Below are 19,716 nucleotides of genomic sequence, written 5' to 3' on the forward strand. Positions count from 1 at the left end.
ATTTTTGACTTGAGTTAGTGTCAAAATGCAGTTGAGTAATATAGTACAGGCATAAGAGTGAAGCACAGCGATGAGGTTCAAATGAATCAAGTTAATGACCCCCTCCCTGCTCGTCCGTTCAACATTAGACGCAGTTCCCGTTGTGACCGCTAGATGTCGTCACTCCTCTCACATTCACTCACAGCAGAAGCACCTCCGTCCCCCGCTGTTTGCACATCATACCATATCATAAACCGCTACCATTACTGCCAGCGAGCTAACAACATACCCGTCAAAAACAGGACCTTACAGACGGCCGAGGTAAGGACACACCACTGAACCAACGACTCCTGTTATACCTCTACATGGCGACATGCGTGGTCACAATGATTTTATTAATCCTCGGCTGGATTTCCCAAACATCTGTTTCGTAAGAGATGCGTTAGCCAGCTTTAGCAAAATAACAACCAGCCTTAAAATTGCTCTCCAAACGGAATCTGCTCTTCGAGTCAGTGTTTACATGAAGCGTTTACAGATAACATGCATGAAATTGCGTTACATGGCAATTGTGAAGCAGGAGTCTATACACCTCTAATATTCACATAAGATCAGTTTGGTTATTGGGAAGTTGGGTTGTTCTAAGAAATAGGAGCATTTTTAGCTTTAATAAGGTGATTTAAAGTCAAATATCTAAGCTTTCAGTAAGACAATGTGACTGAATTGTGAAAATCAATTGTGATTTATGCTGGGAGAGGATTGATGTTAAAAACAGGGTTGACAGTTTTTAGTTAAGTTGATATTATACGGTCGTGAAACTATAAAGTGCTTATTATGAGGAGAACTTAATGCTGATATTTCAACAAATATCCATTGTCTAAACAGACTTTAACCTTTTAAGATTTAAGTACTAACAAAAGTAACAAATGGACCGTGAGTTGTCTTAATTTTTAGATAATAAATTATGCAAGGTATAGCAGATAATTTTGTATTAGAATATATATAAGCCTTTTAAGTTTTTTATATTTAAAAAATATTTTTGCTCGTATTATAAATATGTATTTTTCTAATTATAGCGAGATGTTGGGCAGACAGGAGTGGTAAAAATGACTCATCTTTATGATGGAAGAAAAAAGCATTACAAAGTTACTGGTTTTGTTGGCATCATCTATTGAATATTAAAGTCATTTTTCCCAGTATGTATTTGAGAGACAAAAATGGTACCTATTTTATAGAATGGCCCAGTTACCAAAGAATTCAGCATCCTTAATTCATTTTCACCCTCTTTGTTTGACAGTTGAAAAGTGAAACCCGTAAAATCTCTGGCTGCGTATCAACATCTAGTAAGCTGCCTGCCTAGACAGTATTTTCAGACTTCAAAGGAACATGCAAATGGTTCTCATGTCCAAAAACGCTGTCTTGTTTTTGACAGCTATTGTGTGATATTTTAATCCATATGGTTATAATGAAAGGAAATATATGCATACAAGTACATTAGATGTCAGTTGTGATGGATTATTAACAAATGGTATTTTGTATCCACTGACTTGTGTTTTTTTGTTGCTTGGGTGTTTGGGTTTTAAATAGTTTGCCTTGTTTGGAGAGAGTGGCATAAGACGGTCTCTGGAGGGCTTTTCCTTGTGGAATGAGCTATTAGGGTATGATCTGATATCTAGCTGTGGGTGAGCTGGATAAAGTTGTTTATTTATTTTTCAGGCCTCATGTACAGAATTGTGATTGAGGTTGGTGTAAGTATTTTTCATTTCTTAGTTTATGGATTGGAACATGATCAGATGCAACAAACAGCCAATGCATGGGAAATATCCTGACTTGTATGAAGTGTGGCGGACCTTTTTGTTTTTAAACTTCTTTTAAATTCAGTATAACCTATTACGACAGAAAAGGATTTAAACTAGCCCCACAGTTTGTAAAAAAAAAAAAAAAAAAAAAAAAAAAAAATATATATATATATATATATATATATATATATATATATAAATATATATATATATATGACACTTGCAATAGAAGTCTATGGTAAATGGGATTTCATTGGGATAAATTTAAAAAGTAGGACACAACATTTGTGCTCAGAAGGGTTAATTTAGGGACAGAAATGTGAGCCGCTTTTAAAACCTGCTCAATATCTTGCCCCCTTACTTCCATTGACATGCCTTCTTGGCAAAGTACTTTTTTTTATAAAAACATAAAAAATTTCAATTAGAATTACAACTTCAGTTTCTACTATAAAGCAGCTTTTTACTCATGTCTGACCTCGACGGATTGAACGGAAGAAATAAACTGAGCCCAGAAGGCACCGACGAACCAATTTGAGTTCCCCTTCAGTGAACAGTTCTTAAACTAACTGTTTTTTCTTAGTGTAAAGAACATTTTAATAATCTAAAGGACTTTTTGTGAAATAAAAATGTTTCATGGATGATAAACAGTCTTCAAAGGGGTTATCGGATTCCCATTTTCCACAAGTTGATATGATTCTTTAGGGTCTTAATTAAAAGTCTATAACATACTTTGGTTAAATTGATCAATGGTAGAGTAAAACAACACCGTTTTTACCCTGTCAAAAACAGCTCTGTTCACAGCAAGCCGTTTTGGTGCATGTCCCTTTAAATGCTAATGAGCTCTGCTCACCCCGCCCCTTTCTTCCTAGCAGTTCACTGAGACTGTAAACTTTAGCTGCATTCATCGTAGAACTTGCTAACTAGCACATTATTAGCAAAGCCAATTTGCAAAGATTCATAAAAAAATAGTACACTCACTTCTTCTGTAGGTAAAGCTGTATCACAAACGATCTACGCGAATATGTCCCAAAACATTTGTCTGTGGAGATAGACAGCCCCCCGCAGGTGGTGTTGAGAGCGCTTAACTCGTTTTGAACCCAAAACTTGTCTTTAAAGTGTTAGGTACAACATGCTAGGTTAGCATTATATCAGTGTGTAGATTAATCCTGCTTCCTCTTGTCCACAGATTAGTACTTTGGTTTTCCCTGTTAAAGCTAATGTTTCGAAGAATGCTGAACACTCCAGATGGTCCCATAAGGTCAATCCTCTGTGGACCCCTTTCCCTGTAGATGCCCGTGCATCTCAACATAATAAAGACAACTAGAGCGTGGAAAGGCATCTGTTGTAAGGCTGCATCTGTTTGTTTCTAGGGTAAGATTGGTTTCTTGCTGGAGTTCATCTCGACTGAAAACAGTGTTTCTTTTTATACATTTGACGTTGACCTTTGTGGAAACCCTTTAACGTCGACCCAGTTTGTTATACGTGTTGTCCGGACTGTGGGGGTCCAAGGATTGTTTGCTTGTGAGTCTGAGTCTCCATAACAAATGGGGATTGGTAAGTTGGGCACGTGAAGGAGAAACACTCAGTTTGCAATCCATCAGAGATCGAAGTAGGTCACAGAAGAGTGTGGAAACCGCTCTCAGATTAAAATAGCGCAGCCTACCATTGCAGTCAGGCCACATCTTGTCTGCATCTACCGTGAATTTTCCTGTTCTTGAAAAGAGGATGTGATACTCTGTTTTTTTTTTTGTAGATGCTTGCAAGGTACCTGTAATACTGCCGCATGAGTTTCAGATAGTTGCCTGATGCTCGGACTGGATAATGACACATCAATCCCTCTGAATTTCTACACACTTTCATCATCCCCCCATCAGCACCTGAGCTGACAAATGGATTGGACATGCCTGGCCGCTCTGTGCTCAGCTCGGCTGTCTCTTTGTCATCGAGGTAGACAGGAAGTCACTAACGACGTCCACACCAGAGACAGACCAGTGATTAAAATCTGATCTTACATTTAAACCGTCTCATTTCATCGTAAAATGTGCCTCTTCTACTCCGATATCTTAAAATAGGTGATTTATTTGGTTGTGTGCTGCTTTATTAGTCAATGTGTACTAATAATAGTGGACCATTAGTGCTGTGGTGGCATCAGATGTCAATACCACGATACTTTGCTACACTGAATGATTAATCACTTCAACCAATAGCCTGTTTCTTCCCATTTTACCCTTTTAAATGCAACCAGCTCCTACATACACTAGCTACCATTCAAAAATTTGGGGTTGGTAAGTTTTTTTTAAAACTTGGCCCTTAAATTGATGTTAAATTGTTTAAATTTCATGATTTTAATTAATTAGAAATGCTTAAATTATTATAAAAATTATATTTAATCTTTAAAAAGGAGTCCGAAGCCATAAACCTTGGGCAAACACTGAATAAAATAGAAAAAACAGTGTTTACTTGAAACTAAACTAAACTCATTTAAGCTTTGTCAGTTTAAACATTTAAGAGCCAGAGGACGCGAGCACGCACGCGCAGTGAGAAGATTTGTGCATGGGCTCATCCGAAGCGCGCAAACCCGCGCTTCAGAACGCGTGCAAATATAAGCTCTCTCTGAAGTATTGTGTTTAAATGGGCAAATTCAGACAAACATTATGTCAAAATGCCCGTCTTGGTAAGTATCCTACAGCAGACATAGCCGGCTGAACGCAGGCCACTGTATCAGTGCATTCTCTTAAAGTGACTTAAAGTGTCTTTATATTAATAGAAACAGCAACAACAAAGAAATCACTCACTGCTCTTGATTAAAAAGCTTTTATAACTTTAATAAAGAATTATCTTTAATTTATATAGTCCAATATGCAATGCTGTTTTACATTTGATTACTTTATTTAATTTCTGTACCTAAAAACTTATTAGACCTGCCAAAAAAAAAAAAAAAAATGAATTCACTGTTTATTGTTTGTATCTTTACTCTATTGTATTTATGTGTGCTGTTGCTTGTAGTTGGATAGAATATTCTTCTTCTTTTTTTTTTATTAGAAAGTATAGTTTTTCCATAAACATAGCACATACCGAACTGTACCGAAAACCGTGACTCTAAAACCGTGAAACAAACCGAACCCTGAAAAAGTTGAACCATGCCACCCCTAATGGCTAGGTGTTTGTATTATGTTCTGGGTGATTATAAAGGGGTTTAATTTAAGAGCCTACCAAGTTTCTGTTATATTCTGAGTTTGTCCTCTAATGTAATTTTTGATCCAAATGGAGATTTTTGAAAATGGAGGTTTTTTCCAGTATGCATGTGAATTTTTTTATTTTTTATTTGTGAGAAAGTGTCAGTTTTAGCTAGATAAGCTCGAATCCTCATCAGTGCGTTCTGATTTAGGGTGAAAAAGAGTGTCAGGGATGTTATATCTTGGGAAATAAATGCGGGATGGGTCAAAGATGAGGAATGCTGGGAAAAAACTGCCCCCCCCCCCCCCACAGTGTTCTCGAAAGAGGGAGAGAGAACACAGTCTTCCAGCTGTGTGGGTGTTTTGACAGGAGAACACATGGAGGCCAGGGCCCGAGATGATATTACAGCAAAAACATAAGTAGAGATTCGATCGCAGATGAAGAAATGTCAGGGAATGAAAGCGAGATAGAGAAGAAAAACCAAGCTGCAGTGGATCTCGGTGAATGCGGGCGATAGAAATGAGGACGCATGGAGGGGGTGGGCCAGCCCACACAAGTTCTCCTTTCTGAACCCCTCAGAGTAATGAATGTCTTTTTTTATTGTACCTGCTTATATTTCTCTCATTCTGCGAGACCCACACCTCTCCCACACACACACCAAGTCTCCAATGTTCAGAAAATCGGCTTGCCAAAGAAACTACAGCTCTTTGCATGTAAATCAAGGCCATGAGAAACGCCGGCTCAGAGCAGAATGGAGATATGTAATCTTTCCGAACAAGCATCTTATATTCATAAGCTTATTAGCTGTATTCACTCATTTAAATCTGTACAGGTAAACCACTTTTCAGTGTAATATCAGTTCATAAAAATGACCTGACTTAAGGACAAAAATGGTTGAGTATATATAGAGCAAAGGTTTTTTGAGTCAAGGGTTTGTTCTCAATTAGACTTTGTCCTAGAATCAGTGTCAGGGAAAAGCCAAGGAATTTTAAAATTGAGATTTTGTAGATTTTTAAAGGTATGTAAATAAGAAAGAGGTGTGTGTACAGTGTGTGTGAGTATATGTATATATATATATATATATATATATATATATACAAACCTCAGTTTAACCCACAAAATTCAGTTTTTTAATTTCCATACCTTTTAAAATTCGACAAAAACACCTGAATTTGCACTGACATTCTGTAAGGTATGGTCACTCAACTTTATTTCCAGACTCAAGGTCCATTTGCCAAAAAACAAAACAAGTAAATACTTGTATATATCACAATAATACATGTCAGGGCTTTTTAAGAAAGCACAGACTTGTGCAAATCATGGGGGAAAAAAATAGAAATGTAGTTACGATCAACTCAAAAATGTAAGAAATATTTTAAATTTGTATATTTATGTAATACTTTATATCTAAAACATAAATTCATAATTTGACACTAAAAACTAATTGATTGGGATTGTATATATAGAATATTGAGTAGACAATATCAGGAAAGAACATGGAAAAAATTATAATAAAAATGTGAAGTGTTCATAACGGCCGTTCCCAAATGATGCTCAAAGTCAAGGAAATTAATTGGTCAAAAGCACTGATATTCTGTAAGACATTTAACATTTCCCAACTCTGTTTTTCCTGCCAGGGGTTGATGGAGGGGCTACTGAGAGGTGTTTTGGAAGGACGCTATGTTTCCCTGTGTCTCCTCCTGGCCCTCTTCTGATCCCCCTGGTGCTCTGGGCCATGCTCCACCCATTCCCCCGGTACAGCCGCCCAATCAGCCACTGCCTGACCTGCTGCGGAGCTGTGTTGTGCTCCCTTCCCCATCCGCGCGCCTGAGCTCTTGTACCAGTGAGATGGAGTCCATGATTGTGGTGACGGAGTACGAGCCCAGTGATGGCTCAGGGCAGGAGGAGGAGGAGGAGGTGGAGGACATGGACAGCTCGGAAACGCCGGAGCCGGCGTCGTCAGGTCCAGTCCCGCCCTTCCGCATGGCCTCCTGTGATCTTTTATCCCACACGTTGGGCCGCCCGGAAGCGCTCTTCCCAGAACCACAGGAGCACAGAGGTAGACTGAGCCTCTCCGACAGGAAGCTGTCGCTACAGGAACGCTCGCAGACGCTTTCGTCGCCCTGTGGTTCGCCGGGGCTGAACGGACGCTATATTTACCCATCACTGCCCTACTCGCCAATCACCTCCCCTCACTCGTCTCCACGCCTCCCTCGAAGACCAACCGTAGAGTCTCATCGTGTCTCCATCACAGACCTGCAGGTAGGTGGCTGGAGTTAATAACAGGTGCGTCTGGAAGAGTAAGTCCATTACATAAATATATTAATTAATTATATTTCAGTGCAATTTTCTTTCAATTATTTATATAACATGTATTACCTAGATTATTAATTAAAATTCATTCATAATTACACATTAAATCTAAATATTAAATATAAAAAAAATACATGATATGGCTTTGAGGCTAGAAACTGCTCTTTGTCATCACTACATTTTAAATGATATTGGCAGGAAATAACATATAGAATTAATATAAATATATATTTTAATATTTAATTATAAATGTATTATGTATTAATATAAATATATTTTTATTACTAATGTAATGCTTAATATCTAAATTATTAATAGCAATTAATTAATTAATTATTTACATATTCATATAAAGACAGTAGATAGTTTATAATAAATATTTTGTGTAATATAAAATTTACATTACAAAATGCTTGTATATATCAGTATAAAATATTTGAACTCTAAATTGTGACATTTGTAAAAGTATATTTTGTATTATTTATATAATATTCTATATCAGAATTTTTTATATCAATTAGTTATTATTTACATTAAATATACACGGTAAATATTGTATAATAAATAAATTGTGTAATATAAAATTCACATTATACTATATTTTAAATGATGTAGGCTTGTAGTGGCCTGAAGCCTTGTAAATGTCTTGGAAATAAAATATAGAAAAGTTTGTAATTATGCTAAAAAATATAATAATATATTTATTTAACATTTAAATTATTAATATAAATCTAGTTTTCTCTATATTTGAAATTATGTAGGCCTGTAAATGAAATGGCGAAAAAAATTTTTTTTTCTAATTATGCTCATCAAATGTTGCAGTTTTTCTTTCAAATATGTTTTTATTATTTATATAGTATTTAACATTTAAATAATTAGTAATATCAATTAATGTATATTTAGATATTAAATATGACATATTATATACTAATATGTATAAGATAATTTATAAAATAGAGAATTTGATCTTTGTGATCTCTATATTAGAGGTGGACAATTTCTGGAAGGAGTAAAACACAACGTCATTTATTTTAAAACAACTCGACTGTCTGAACAATACAATGATTACCACACAATTATCTAAGCTTATATAATTACACCCAAAAAAAGTAGACTATGTGATGCTGTGGCCTAAGATAATTTGAGCTGCTTGTGTGAGAACTGATATTGTCTTTGAGAAGAACGTTTCCTTTTCTTCATTTTCTGCACTGGCTTCAAGTCTGCAAGCTTGAGAGGGTATGTAAGGTAAGGTTACAGACAGGAGCAATTGCCTTCCTCTAAATGGCGCTTGTCAAGAGAAAGTTCCTCTGTAGATGCTTCTGCTTTTCATCAGGACATGAAATCAGCGAGAAATGTGTGTAGCTTTAGCTTGTGTACCTTTCTGGGCTCAAGTTTCATTGATATACTATTCTAGTATTTGTTAATATTTGGAATTTGATTATTTTGTACATATCTTCAGTTTTCACTGTTTTGTAGTGTTTTTTTTGGGGTCTTTTTTTGTGTGTGTCTAAATATTTTTTATTAATTTTTGTTAAAATTTGTTTCAGTTTATTTAGATTGGGTTATTTTAGTGTTTCAAATTAAGCTAAACGAAAATTAGAAATGAAGCCTTGGCAGCTAGCTGAAATGTATGTATTTTTGTCATATTTTATTTGAATTAACATTTATTTCGTTTTAGTGAACTATAAGAACCCTGGCTTGTAGTTGTCCTTCCGCTAATGCCTTTGATTCTTTGAACCTGGAATGTTACAAGCATCATTCTTGATGAGAGAATCAAGTTAGCATGTGCTGTGATCTTTGGCCACACAGGCTTAGGTAGTGACTACAGTTCCTTAAAGAAGACCTTAGTGTCATTGATCGATATCATGTGTTTCTTTATTTCAAAAGGACTGCGTGCAGCTCAACCAGTACAAGCTGAAAGATGAGATCGGCAAGGTATGTCTATTTTTCATTTATTATTTATATAGAGATCATTTCCTGCTGAGCCTGGGATGAATGAAAGATTAATTGAGCTGTTTTCCTTATTTCAGAACAAACAAACGTCTCACATATTTGGTATGGTGAAAATATGAAAAGTAACAATACACGTATTGAGGCATATTATTGGTCTTTATTATAAAATTAGCCACATGAAATGATCACACTTTTCTTTATCTTGGAAAATAAATAAATAAATACACATGAAAAATAGATTCAAATTGAAACATTTGGGGTCAGTAAAATTTTAAAATGTTTTTGAAAGAAGTTTCTTCTGCTCACCAAGGCTGCATTACTGTTTTAAAAAAATGCAGTAAAAACTGCAAAATTATGAAATATTATTGCAATTTAAAATAGTGGTTTTCTATTTGAATGTATTTTGAAGTGACACCGAATGAGCATTTGAAAATTATTTATTTGCACACTGAAGACTGGAGTAATGATTAAAAAAAAAATGTGTATGCTCATTTGGTGCCCAGGAAACATTTCTTCTTTTTATTATCAATGTTTAAGCAATGTTTAGTGTGCTGTATTAAATCTGTTAGTGGAAACAGTGAAAAAAATATTTGCCTTTACTGTCACTTTTGATCAATTCAAGCATCCTTGCAGAATAAAAGTATCTATAAAATAATCATATAATCATATAGTTGAAAAAAATGAAACTTTTAAACTTTTAAAAAATATTTATACTAGAGATAACGATTTAGGAAATATAAATAGAAAAGAAAAATGTAGGGAAAGTCAATATTTGACCACAGAATGTTGCTGTTGACTATTCAGAATCAGTTTTGCCGAGACAATACATTAGTTTTATATATATTATATATATATTTTTTTCCTTTTCTGGAACAGGGTACTATGGTAATAGAGTTTGAGATAACTTGGAATATTATTTAATTTCATAGTATATTAATATTGTAATTTTGTGACACCATAGGATAGACACTTACAAAAGTACCATGTTTTATCATGTTTTTTTTGGACGTGGCATCATCTTAATGTTATGTTACACAGTATTTTGAAGAGTTCTTTGTGAACCATGTGTACCATAGTATTACCAAAGTACTTTTCTCTAAGAAGAGTACATAAAAGCGCATGTAATGAAAGTTACATTTATAAACAATTATAAACAGCTTCATCTCTATTCGAGGGCATGGAAAACTGTCAGCTTGGATGGGGAGATTCCTGCTCTGCTCTCATCTCTGTGTCTGAGGGTCGGATTCCCTGATGGAACGGCAATCTGCCCTCCTAGCTGGGACCTGTGTGTGTGTGTGTGTGTGTGGGTTTGAGAGAGATAGAGACAGAACAGAAGTGGAATTATGCCTTTCTATGGCGATCATCATGATGCCGGCTGTTGCATACTGGCTTGATTTGGTTTACATGTTCTTCAGTTAATCAAACGCACAACAAAAGGCCTCTTTAGCCTCCTGTTTCCCACCGTTTTTGCATGTTACTGAGTGTGTTTGTATTGCAGTTTGATCCATTTACAAGTTGTCATGACTGACGCACCTTGTTTTCCTGATATAGGGGTCCTATGGAGTTGTCAAGCTGGCATACAATGAAGACGACAACAGGTACTATGTGAGTGACTTACGCAACACACTCTCATGACCTTGCACAAGTATATACACACTTCATGTTTGAAGAGTAAAGAGCTAACATCCTAGTGTTATCAGTAATAATTAAATTATGAATGACTATGATGTCAAAATGATGGGAAATGTAGAATTGCTGCACAAGCCATGGACTCATAATCCAGCTAAATTAGTATTTATTTCATCAGCAGAATCAGAATATTATTTGTTGCTTATTTTTTTTTTTTTTTTGTGCAGTACTCTTCACACAGAACTGGTTTCTTTAATATACAGTACACTATGGCATCAAAATATAGATGATAGATAGACTGATAGACAGATAGACAGATAGATAGATAGATAGATAGATAGATAGATAGATAGATAGATAGATAGATAGATTTTAGCAAAAAAAATTTTGGGGGCAGTTGTAGTCCTCACTCAGTACTGGTTGTAGAATGGGGCATATGTCACCCAGCACCAGTAATGACACTGGAAATCTGCTCTCACGCTCTCATTCTCACTGCTCTCCACAGGCCATGAAAGTGCTGTCCAAGAAACGACTGATGAGGCAGGCTGGGTTCCCGCGTAAGTGTCTACTTTAAAGCAGATGGAGCGCTCAGCGGGGTTTATGATTGTGTGTGTGTGTGTGTATGAGGTTGGGGGCACAGTTTCATCAGTTAGCAGAATGCCCAATACTTCGGCCTTTTACATGATTTCCTCTTGTGCTGGTTTAAACAGGCAGACCTCCTCCTCGTGGGGCAAAATTGGCCCCTGAGGGCCCCCCTCAGCCCAAAGGGCCTCTGGAGCGTGTTTACCAGGAGATAGCCATCCTCAAGAAGCTTGATCACCCTAACGTGGTTAAGCTTGTGGAGGTGGGTGCTTGTATTATCAATATGCAAACAGAAGTGTAATTTGTTCACCACTAGTGCCACCAAGTGGAATAATAAAAATTACTATTTTCAAACAGGTTTCCTATTGTATGGAAAAGAAAGTCCACATTTAAATCTATTAACCTGGGATAGGGAAAATTACACACCACATGATAAATGTAACATTGATTAAAACTTGTGAAGATTATAAATAGAGTTTCTTAAATATTGTATACTTCAAAAAATAAATAAATAAAATAATAAATATGTAATTTGTGCACTGCCAAGTAGAATAAAAAATGATGACACTTTTCACCATTTAAAGAGAAAGTCTGTCTATAAATTTATTGAACTGGGAGGGGGAAATGTATTTTAACCTTGAAAAAATTACAAGCATCATTTTAAATTTGACATGAATAAAAATAAGGCAGTGAGGAATAGAAATACAGTTTCTTAAATATTGTACACTGCAAAAATAAGTTAAAGCGTTATCTGTATTTTTACTTTATTTATAAAGATAAATTAATTTTTTAGCAAAATTGCATTAAATATTCAAATAAAAAATAGTAATTAATTAAATAATATTTTTAAGCATAAATCTAGGAATATTTATTGTGGTTAATGCTGAAAACAAAACCAAAAAAAAGGATGTCTAGAAATATTTTTACTGGAAAATAAGACGTAAATACTGATTACGAAAATAATTATTTGCAGTGTACTGATATTTACTGGGCAGTTAGTATTTAGCCAATAAAAACACTGAAAAAATGTTTTTTTTCCTAAAAAAAGTCAACAAAACTAGGTTGTAATAAATAGATGTTAATGCATGTAAATTTTAATGCAGTCTGTCATATTGAATGGACTGAATATCTATCTGTCAAACCCTTATTTTCATTTACATCAAATCAGATATGGCATAATATAAGGTCTATGCCGACTGGTTTCATTCCCTTTCTAAATCGCTTTGGTTTTTTTGTGCAGGTGCTGGATGATCCAAGTGAAGACCATCTGTACATGGGTAAGTCTGGCCAGATACTCATCCTGTTGGCAGATGCTACAGACTTGCACATGCACAATTTATTCTACTTTTCTGTGCTAAATGTATGTGAAATTGGAGAAGATAATGCACAACAGCTTAACTCTGTTTCCTGTGTGCTTTCACAGTTTTCGAGCTTGTCAAACGAGGGTGAGTAAGCATGTTATTTCTGTTTGTAGCGCCGGCCCATGCTATGCTAGTGTCACTCTGCTAGAGAAACTGTGTCTCATTCCCCATGTGTTTGCAGAGCAGTGATGGAGGTTCCTACTGATAAGCCCCTGGATGAGGACCAGGCACGCTTCTACTTCCAGGACTTGCTGAGAGGAATTGAGTATTGTGAGTGCGGGAATTTAGCGAATCAATATTCATGATTGTTGCTAATACATCCAGATAAAAGGACAAGGTACATTTTCATGGCCTAACGCCATTGGCTGGGCACTGGATAGTCTAATGGATCCAAACTTTTAGACTAAATGCTTGTCAGCAAATCTGATTCTGGCCATCTACCTACTTAGCAGTGCTATTTTATTATCATTTATATTCTGTTATAGGATTTAGCTTTTATTTTTATATTTTCAATATAATGTCTAGTCCACATTGCTAATTCTGTCCAAGAACTGGCCAATTAGCAGTGTTATTTTAGTATTATTTATACATTATTATTTATTTATATACTTTATATTAATATTTGTATGTTATTATTATATTTTTATACTATTAGTATGTTCAGTTTAAATTTCATTAGTTTTATTTCATTAGTCATTTTGTCATTTTTGTTAGATTTTTTTGTTTTTGTTTTTAATATAGTTTATTTCGATTTTAAATTTGCTATTAATTTTGGCACTTAAACTTCTTTTATTTCAGTTGTTTGGCAATACATTTTTAATTTTCATTTAGGTTTTTCATGTAATATTTATATATTATTTTATTTCAGCTTTATATCTATCAATTAACTATTTTTTAAATAGTTTTAGTTAATACATAGTTAATAGATAACAGTAGAGGACAGGAAGAAGCCATCTGAATGACATTTAAAGTACATGTGTGTACCTATTCTCTTGGAAACAGCATAAAATAGCCTTTAGTTTTCAGAAAGTTCTTAACATTTTTATCTTTAATATACCTCAGAATATCAGACTAGATGCAGTTCTTCTTGATAGTCATCAAAATGCAATGAGTGATGATTAAAAGAGAAGGCAACTATTCATCCTCAACAGTACATTACCAGAAAATCATTCATCGGGACATCAAGCCTTCCAACCTGCTTGTGGGGGAAGATGGCCATGTTAAAATCGCAGACTTTGGGGTCAGTAACCAGTTTGAGGGAGCAGACGCCCTCCTAACCAGCACAGTTGGGACGCCAGCGTTTCTCGCCCCAGAGACCCTCTCAGAGACCTGCAAGAACTTCTCTGGAAAGGTAGAAAACTCTGTGCTAATGTCCTGTCAGTCTTTCTGTCAAACTTGATTTAATCAAGTTACCATCGTGTTTTTATAGGCTCTGGATGTGTGGGCGATGGGAGTCACCTTATACTGTTTCATCTTTGGAGTGGTACGCCTTGTTTTGACCTTCATATATATCATGAAATACGCACTGTAAACAGTAAAAATTCAGCAAAACTGTTTAAAAAAAGTGTATAAAATGAATTCTTTTTTGTTGTGGTATTTGACTTTATTTCCTCTCTCTACAGTGTCCGTTTATGGATGAGCGTATTTTGAGCCTCCATCAGAAGATCAAGACCCAGCCGGTGGAGCTTCCTGAGAAGTGAGTGAGATTTCTCTTGAGCCGGAAAGACCTTCCCCTTCCTGATGTTCTGACACTGAATTTTGTCCCACTTAACAGCGCGGACATATCAGATGACTTAAAAGACCTTCTGTTTAAAATGTTGGACAAGAATCCTGAAACCAGAATCACCGTCCCTCAAATCAAGGTCAGTGTGACACTTTTTATTTCCCTGATGAGGCCACATTCAAGTTCAACAAAGTGCTTGTACTAAAGTACAACAATACACTAGCCCTCTTTTATGATTGGTCAGAAAAATAAACAGTTTTGGCTATTGGTTGATGTTTGGTTGTTTTATATGTACATTTTTTGGAACCATATATACTACCATTCAAAATGTTGGGGTCAGTAAGATTTAGATGATGGTTTTGAAAAAAACTCTTGTTTGCTCATCGAAGCTACATTTATACAGTAAAAACAATAATATTGCGAAATACTATAACAATTTAAAATAACTCGTATTATTTTAATGTATTTTAATGTTTTATTTTAATGTACTTTAAAATGTATGGCAAAGCTAAAATTTTAGCAGCTATTACTCCAGTCTTCAGTGTCACATGATCCTTCAGAAATCATTCTAATATTCTTATAATGAAAACAGATGCTTAATATATACATTTTTAAAACTGTGATGAATGGGAAGTTCAAAAGAACTCCATTTATTTGACACAAAAAATCTTTTGTAAAAAAATATATATTTACTTCCACTTTTGATCAACTTAATGCATTTGTGCTAAATAGAAGTAATAATTTATTTCAAGAGAAAATTCTTACTGACCCCAAATTGTTTGTACATGGTCGTGTATTTTTTCTTATGTTAAAATTAGCCTCCTTACTTCAAATGGACCAAAAATAAAACCACTCCTTATTCTTAAAAGATGATTTCAAAGCACTTCCTGTGTGAAAATAGGACAATCCAGCTGCCTAGACACAGTCTTGAGTTAATTAATGATATCAAAGCAGGACTTCGTTTCCCTTGTTGTTGTTGTAGGTGCACCCATGGGTGACGCGGCATGGCGCTGAGCCCCTCCCACCTGAGGACGACAACTGCTGCAGCCTGATAGAAGTGACAGAGGAGGAGGTGGAAAACTCTGTCAAGCACATCCCCAGCCTGGCCACCGTGGTGAGATTGCAAGCCCCTGGTGGCCTATTTAGACAACCCTAATTCTGTTTTTATGAATACACATAATATATTCAATGCTAATAACCTCATCAAATGAATAAACAGATTAATGACCCACACAGATTACAGCCCAACGCCTGTTTTTGGAGTTCTTATTCTTGCTGCATGCTCTCTGCCACAGATCTTGGTTAGGACTATGCTGCGCAAGCGTTCTTTTGGGAACCCATTTGATTGGGGCCGCAGGGAAGACAGGAGTCCCGCCGCACAAGGACACACGCTATCGTAAGTCTTCTTCATTAGGGATGGGCTATATCTGAAACAAACTTCCTGAACTTCTAGAACATAGAGCATCTGGTTTCAGTAGTCACTGACAATTAGAAATGGTTTGCCTAGCTTGCTTGACAGTAATTTAATTAATTTAAGTACACTAGGTTATACTGTAAGGATAGAGCTTAAGTGTATTTTCAGGGCAAATAGAGCTTAATGTCTATGCAACATTTCCACAGAAAATAATTTTGACTAGTTTCTGTCCTTTTGTTAATACTTTTAAAAAGATTTTGGTTCCAAATAAATGTATCACACTTTCACAGCTCAACTGTTTTCAGTATTGATAATAAGAAGACATTTTTCTTGTGCAGCAAATCAGCATATTAGAATGATTTCTTAAGGATCATGTGACACTACAAACATTTTTAAAATATATTAAAATAGAAAACGGCTCTTTTAAATTGCAATATCTCACATATGTTACAGTTCTTGATTAAATAAATGAAGCCTTGGAGCACAAGTGAATGTAAAAAAATAAATCTTACTGACATACTTATTTTTGAATGTTTTTAAGACTCTAAACCTTCAGTAAAATGTGTTATTTAAAGCGATACTCCATCCCAGAATGAAAAACTTGTCATTAATCACGTAGTCCCATGTCGTTCCAAACCTGTAAAAGCTTTGTTCGTCTTCGCAACACAATGTAAGATATTTTGGATGAAAACCGGGAGGCTTTTTACTGACCCATAGACTGCCAAGTTAGGTACACTGTGTTCCGAACACGAACTAAGCTTTTACGAGTTTGGAACAACATGGGATCAAGTGATTAATTACAAAATGTTCATTTTGGGGTGGAGTATCCCTTTAACCTCTTAAGTTGTCTAAATGATCTTTTTGAGATGAGACTACATTTCTTGGTGAATTAACTTTGTGTGCTTCAAAAACAGTTTCTGTGGGTGAAGTTTACTCCAATGATTTGCTAAATAACTAAAATTCTACTATAATGCATTATAAAGCCAAAGTTAACTGATTAGCCTGCTAAGCTAAAATGCTTTACTCAGGATGTTAAAGGTCTTGTTCCAAAAGGCATACTTAATGTGGACTTGTATTCTTCACGTGTGTGTCCATTAAGTCCACAAGACCATACTCTCCGATAAAGGACTACATTTGAATATGAACTTTGGAATTTTTGAACGCCAACTTCTGAATTGCTCTTTTGTTGGTTTTGATCCTCATTTGTAAGTCGCTTTGGATAAAAGTGTCTGCTAAATGACTTAATGTAAATGACTTAATGAACTTACTTAAAAAGTAATGTTCTATATAACAAGAGTGTGTGTAATATGAATGAAATCCAGACGTACTACATCTGCCAGGTTGTCATTTCTGTCGTTGCTTCACTGCCATTCACAAATCCTCTGCAGGTATTATTAAAGTGATATTGTTATCACTTTAATTATTATTATTAATAATTATTTAATATTAAAATAATATTATTATTATTACTGTTATTATTAAAGTGCAGGTAGATATTAAAGTGATCAGAAACACCGGAAGTAGTTGGTCATTTGGGTACTTTTCACATAATGTCTAATGAATGCTGTGAATTCAGACATCGCATACTGTTTCTCGTCTACTACATAGTGGGAAAGTATGCATATTTGAACAAAGCTATAGTCGTTTTTATCATTTCATGACTCATGAGTGCCCCCTTTGTTGAAGCTTACATTGCAGTGCTTTGCTAGGTTGATGATAACTACCTAGCAAAGTAACAATATCTTACAATAATAGCTTTGCTAAGATTGTTAAAGGGATAGTTTATCCAAAAATGAAAAGTCTTACCTTACTTAGCCATTGACTTCCATAGTATTCTCAATGGCTTCTGTCCAACATTCTTCAAGACATCTTCTTTGGTACTCAACAGAAGAAAGCAATTCATACAAGTCTGGAATGACATGAGGATGAGTAGAAGTTTCATTTTTGAGTGAACTATCCCTTTAACCTACTTTTTTGTTGATTTTCAGAAACCAAGGGACAAGCATAAATTATTTTCTGTGGTTATCGTTAGCATATTTGAGTTCTATTTAGCATGAAATATTCCTTTAAGGCTCTTGTTTAGTCATGTTTTCAGGAATATTTGATAGAAACCTGCTCCTATTTAAGAATTCTCACGTATCCGCATCTCTCCTGCCGTCTAGAAAAGGGAGAGCAGGGAGTTTGAAATACTGCCGCAATCTCAGTACCCCCAGGTAAAGCTCCGCTAGCCTGTTAGCGCTCCACCTATGTCCTGTTCACTCTCCTCCACCTATATTATATGTAGGAGATAATGGTCATGCCCATTTTGAATGATCTCCACTTAAAAGGAATGGTGTGGTGTTTTTTAGCATGCTCAGAACTATCATTCAGATGGCTTAAAGAATATCAAGCTTCTCCGTTTGTGTTTTCCTACCTAATAAACAGCATATTTTGCATGAAATATTTAACAGATAAGGCAAGTTCATGTATGTCCTGTAAGTTCATGGGCAGTTCAGGATGATGTTTTCCAGGTCCTTCTGTATCTGCATGGCCCTCATGCATAATGTCAGCAACAAAAAAGGAGAGGAGCATCCTGATTTGCTGCACTGCCATGGTCATTTTTTACCAGGACTCTGATTGGTTTGTTGGACTTGGTGCATTTTGCATGTGGTGGCCTTCCCAGTACAACCCCTCCAAAAACATGGTAGTCAGTCACTCTCATGTGCCTCCTTCCAACCCGAGCATATGACTGATGCGATGCCATGTACCAACACCCCCCCCACCCGCGCTGACTTACATTCCCCACTACCTAACAATTCTAGCCGCATTTAACAACAGTCTGCATTACCATAGACAGGTTGACACGCCTGGAATGTGCGGTTATTTTAAACCTCCACGTTTGTCTGTTTCCTAGGAAACAAGAGAGCGAGGAAGGAGTGCGGAGCATGGACCTGCCCTTCGTGGGCGAGGATGAAGTTCTTTCCTGATAGTTGTGGGCGTTTTGCTCGGGCGAAAGGCACAAGGATGGGGCTGTTGTTGCTGCCGGAAGGCCAGGATATGGACCTGGGGCTAGGGTGTGGATAGGATGATGGAAGGAAAGAAGCTCGTGTGGGATTGTTAATGTGGAGGATGCCCACCCACTCATGCATGCATTTGTACAGTCCACTGCAGCATGCACTGTATCTGTCTGCCCAGGTCTCTGCTGTCTCTCAGGACCTGTTTTCTGTGTGCGCGTGTGTTTGTACTCTCCTCTCCAGCACGGAGACTCTGCTTTACTCCTCTACTTCAGCTAGGGGGCGCCACCGCGAGGCTAATCCTGTTTTATACAGTCTATGGGCTAAACAGAATTTATTAGGGAAAGATTTACAATTTCTTAGGTTTGTCCATCACTCATTACTTAGAGATATGCTGCTTTGTGGCCGTTTTACAGATCTTATAGATTATTAGAACTGAATTTAAACACAATAAAATCAATTTATCTCAGACTTTCATCAGAAATTAATTTATTCTCAAAAATAAATACAAAAATCTTAAAAATCAGGTTTGTTTGGTTTAAATAAAATAAATAAATATATATGAATAAAAATCAAGGCAAATAAAATAATAAATAGCCTTTGCACATTTACGGACAATGACCTTTAAATAGTTTTGAATTCTTGTATGATGTATATTTCTTTCTTGTCTATCACTCATTAATTTGAGAAACATGATATGATTTGAAAATTATAAAATAAAAAATAAAAAAATGTTTAACTTAAAAATCTTGGAAATCAGGTTTGTTTAAACAAATTATACAGAAGTTAACACATG

At 35.7% G+C, this 19,716-nt stretch overlaps 1 protein-coding gene across 2 annotated transcripts; it reads left to right on the plus strand.

The window, feature by feature from the left end:
- Positions 1–160: 160 nt before the first annotated feature.
- On the plus strand, positions 161–19,606 carry LOC132117050 (calcium/calmodulin-dependent protein kinase kinase 2). 2 transcript variants are annotated; one of them, XM_059526080.1, is made up of 17 exons: positions 161–300; positions 6,590–7,214; positions 9,153–9,200; positions 10,770–10,823; positions 11,353–11,404; positions 11,558–11,691; positions 12,670–12,706; positions 12,853–12,874; positions 12,972–13,060; positions 13,942–14,141; positions 14,220–14,273; positions 14,413–14,486; positions 14,565–14,652; positions 15,496–15,627; positions 15,809–15,909; positions 18,090–18,140; positions 18,821–19,606. In XM_059526080.1, the coding sequence occupies exons 2-17, from the start codon at positions 6,633–6,635 to the stop codon at positions 18,891–18,893; spliced, it is 1,791 nt and encodes a 596-aa protein (XP_059382063.1). In that variant the 5' UTR covers positions 161–300; positions 6,590–6,632; the 3' UTR covers positions 18,894–19,606. The 2 variants fall into 2 exon arrangements, with proteins under 2 accessions (XP_059382063.1, XP_059382064.1); XM_059526081.1 differs by lacking the exon at positions 18,090–18,140.
- The last annotated feature ends 110 nt before the right edge of the window (positions 19,607–19,716 follow it).

This window comes from Carassius carassius, chromosome 36, assembly GCF_963082965.1.
Source record: "Carassius carassius chromosome 36, fCarCar2.1, whole genome shotgun sequence".
Classification (NCBI taxonomy): Eukaryota; Metazoa; Chordata; class Actinopteri; order Cypriniformes; family Cyprinidae; genus Carassius; species Carassius carassius.

What these genes read in the sequence shown, in the direction of transcription:
- LOC132117050 (XM_059526080.1), top strand. Translation starts at nt 6,633, where the DNA reads ATGTTTCCCTGTGTCTCCTCCTGGCCCTCTTCTGATCCCCCTGGTGCT. An exon ending in TGAAGACCATCTGTACATGG is followed by an intron (nt 12,707 to 12,852) that starts GTAAGTCTGGCC and finishes GTGCTTTCACAG; the next exon opens with TTTTCGAGCTTGTCAAACGA. An exon ending in ACTGTTTCATCTTTGGAGTG is followed by an intron (nt 14,274 to 14,412) that starts GTACGCCTTGTT and finishes CTCTCTCTACAG; the next exon opens with TGTCCGTTTATGGATGAGCG.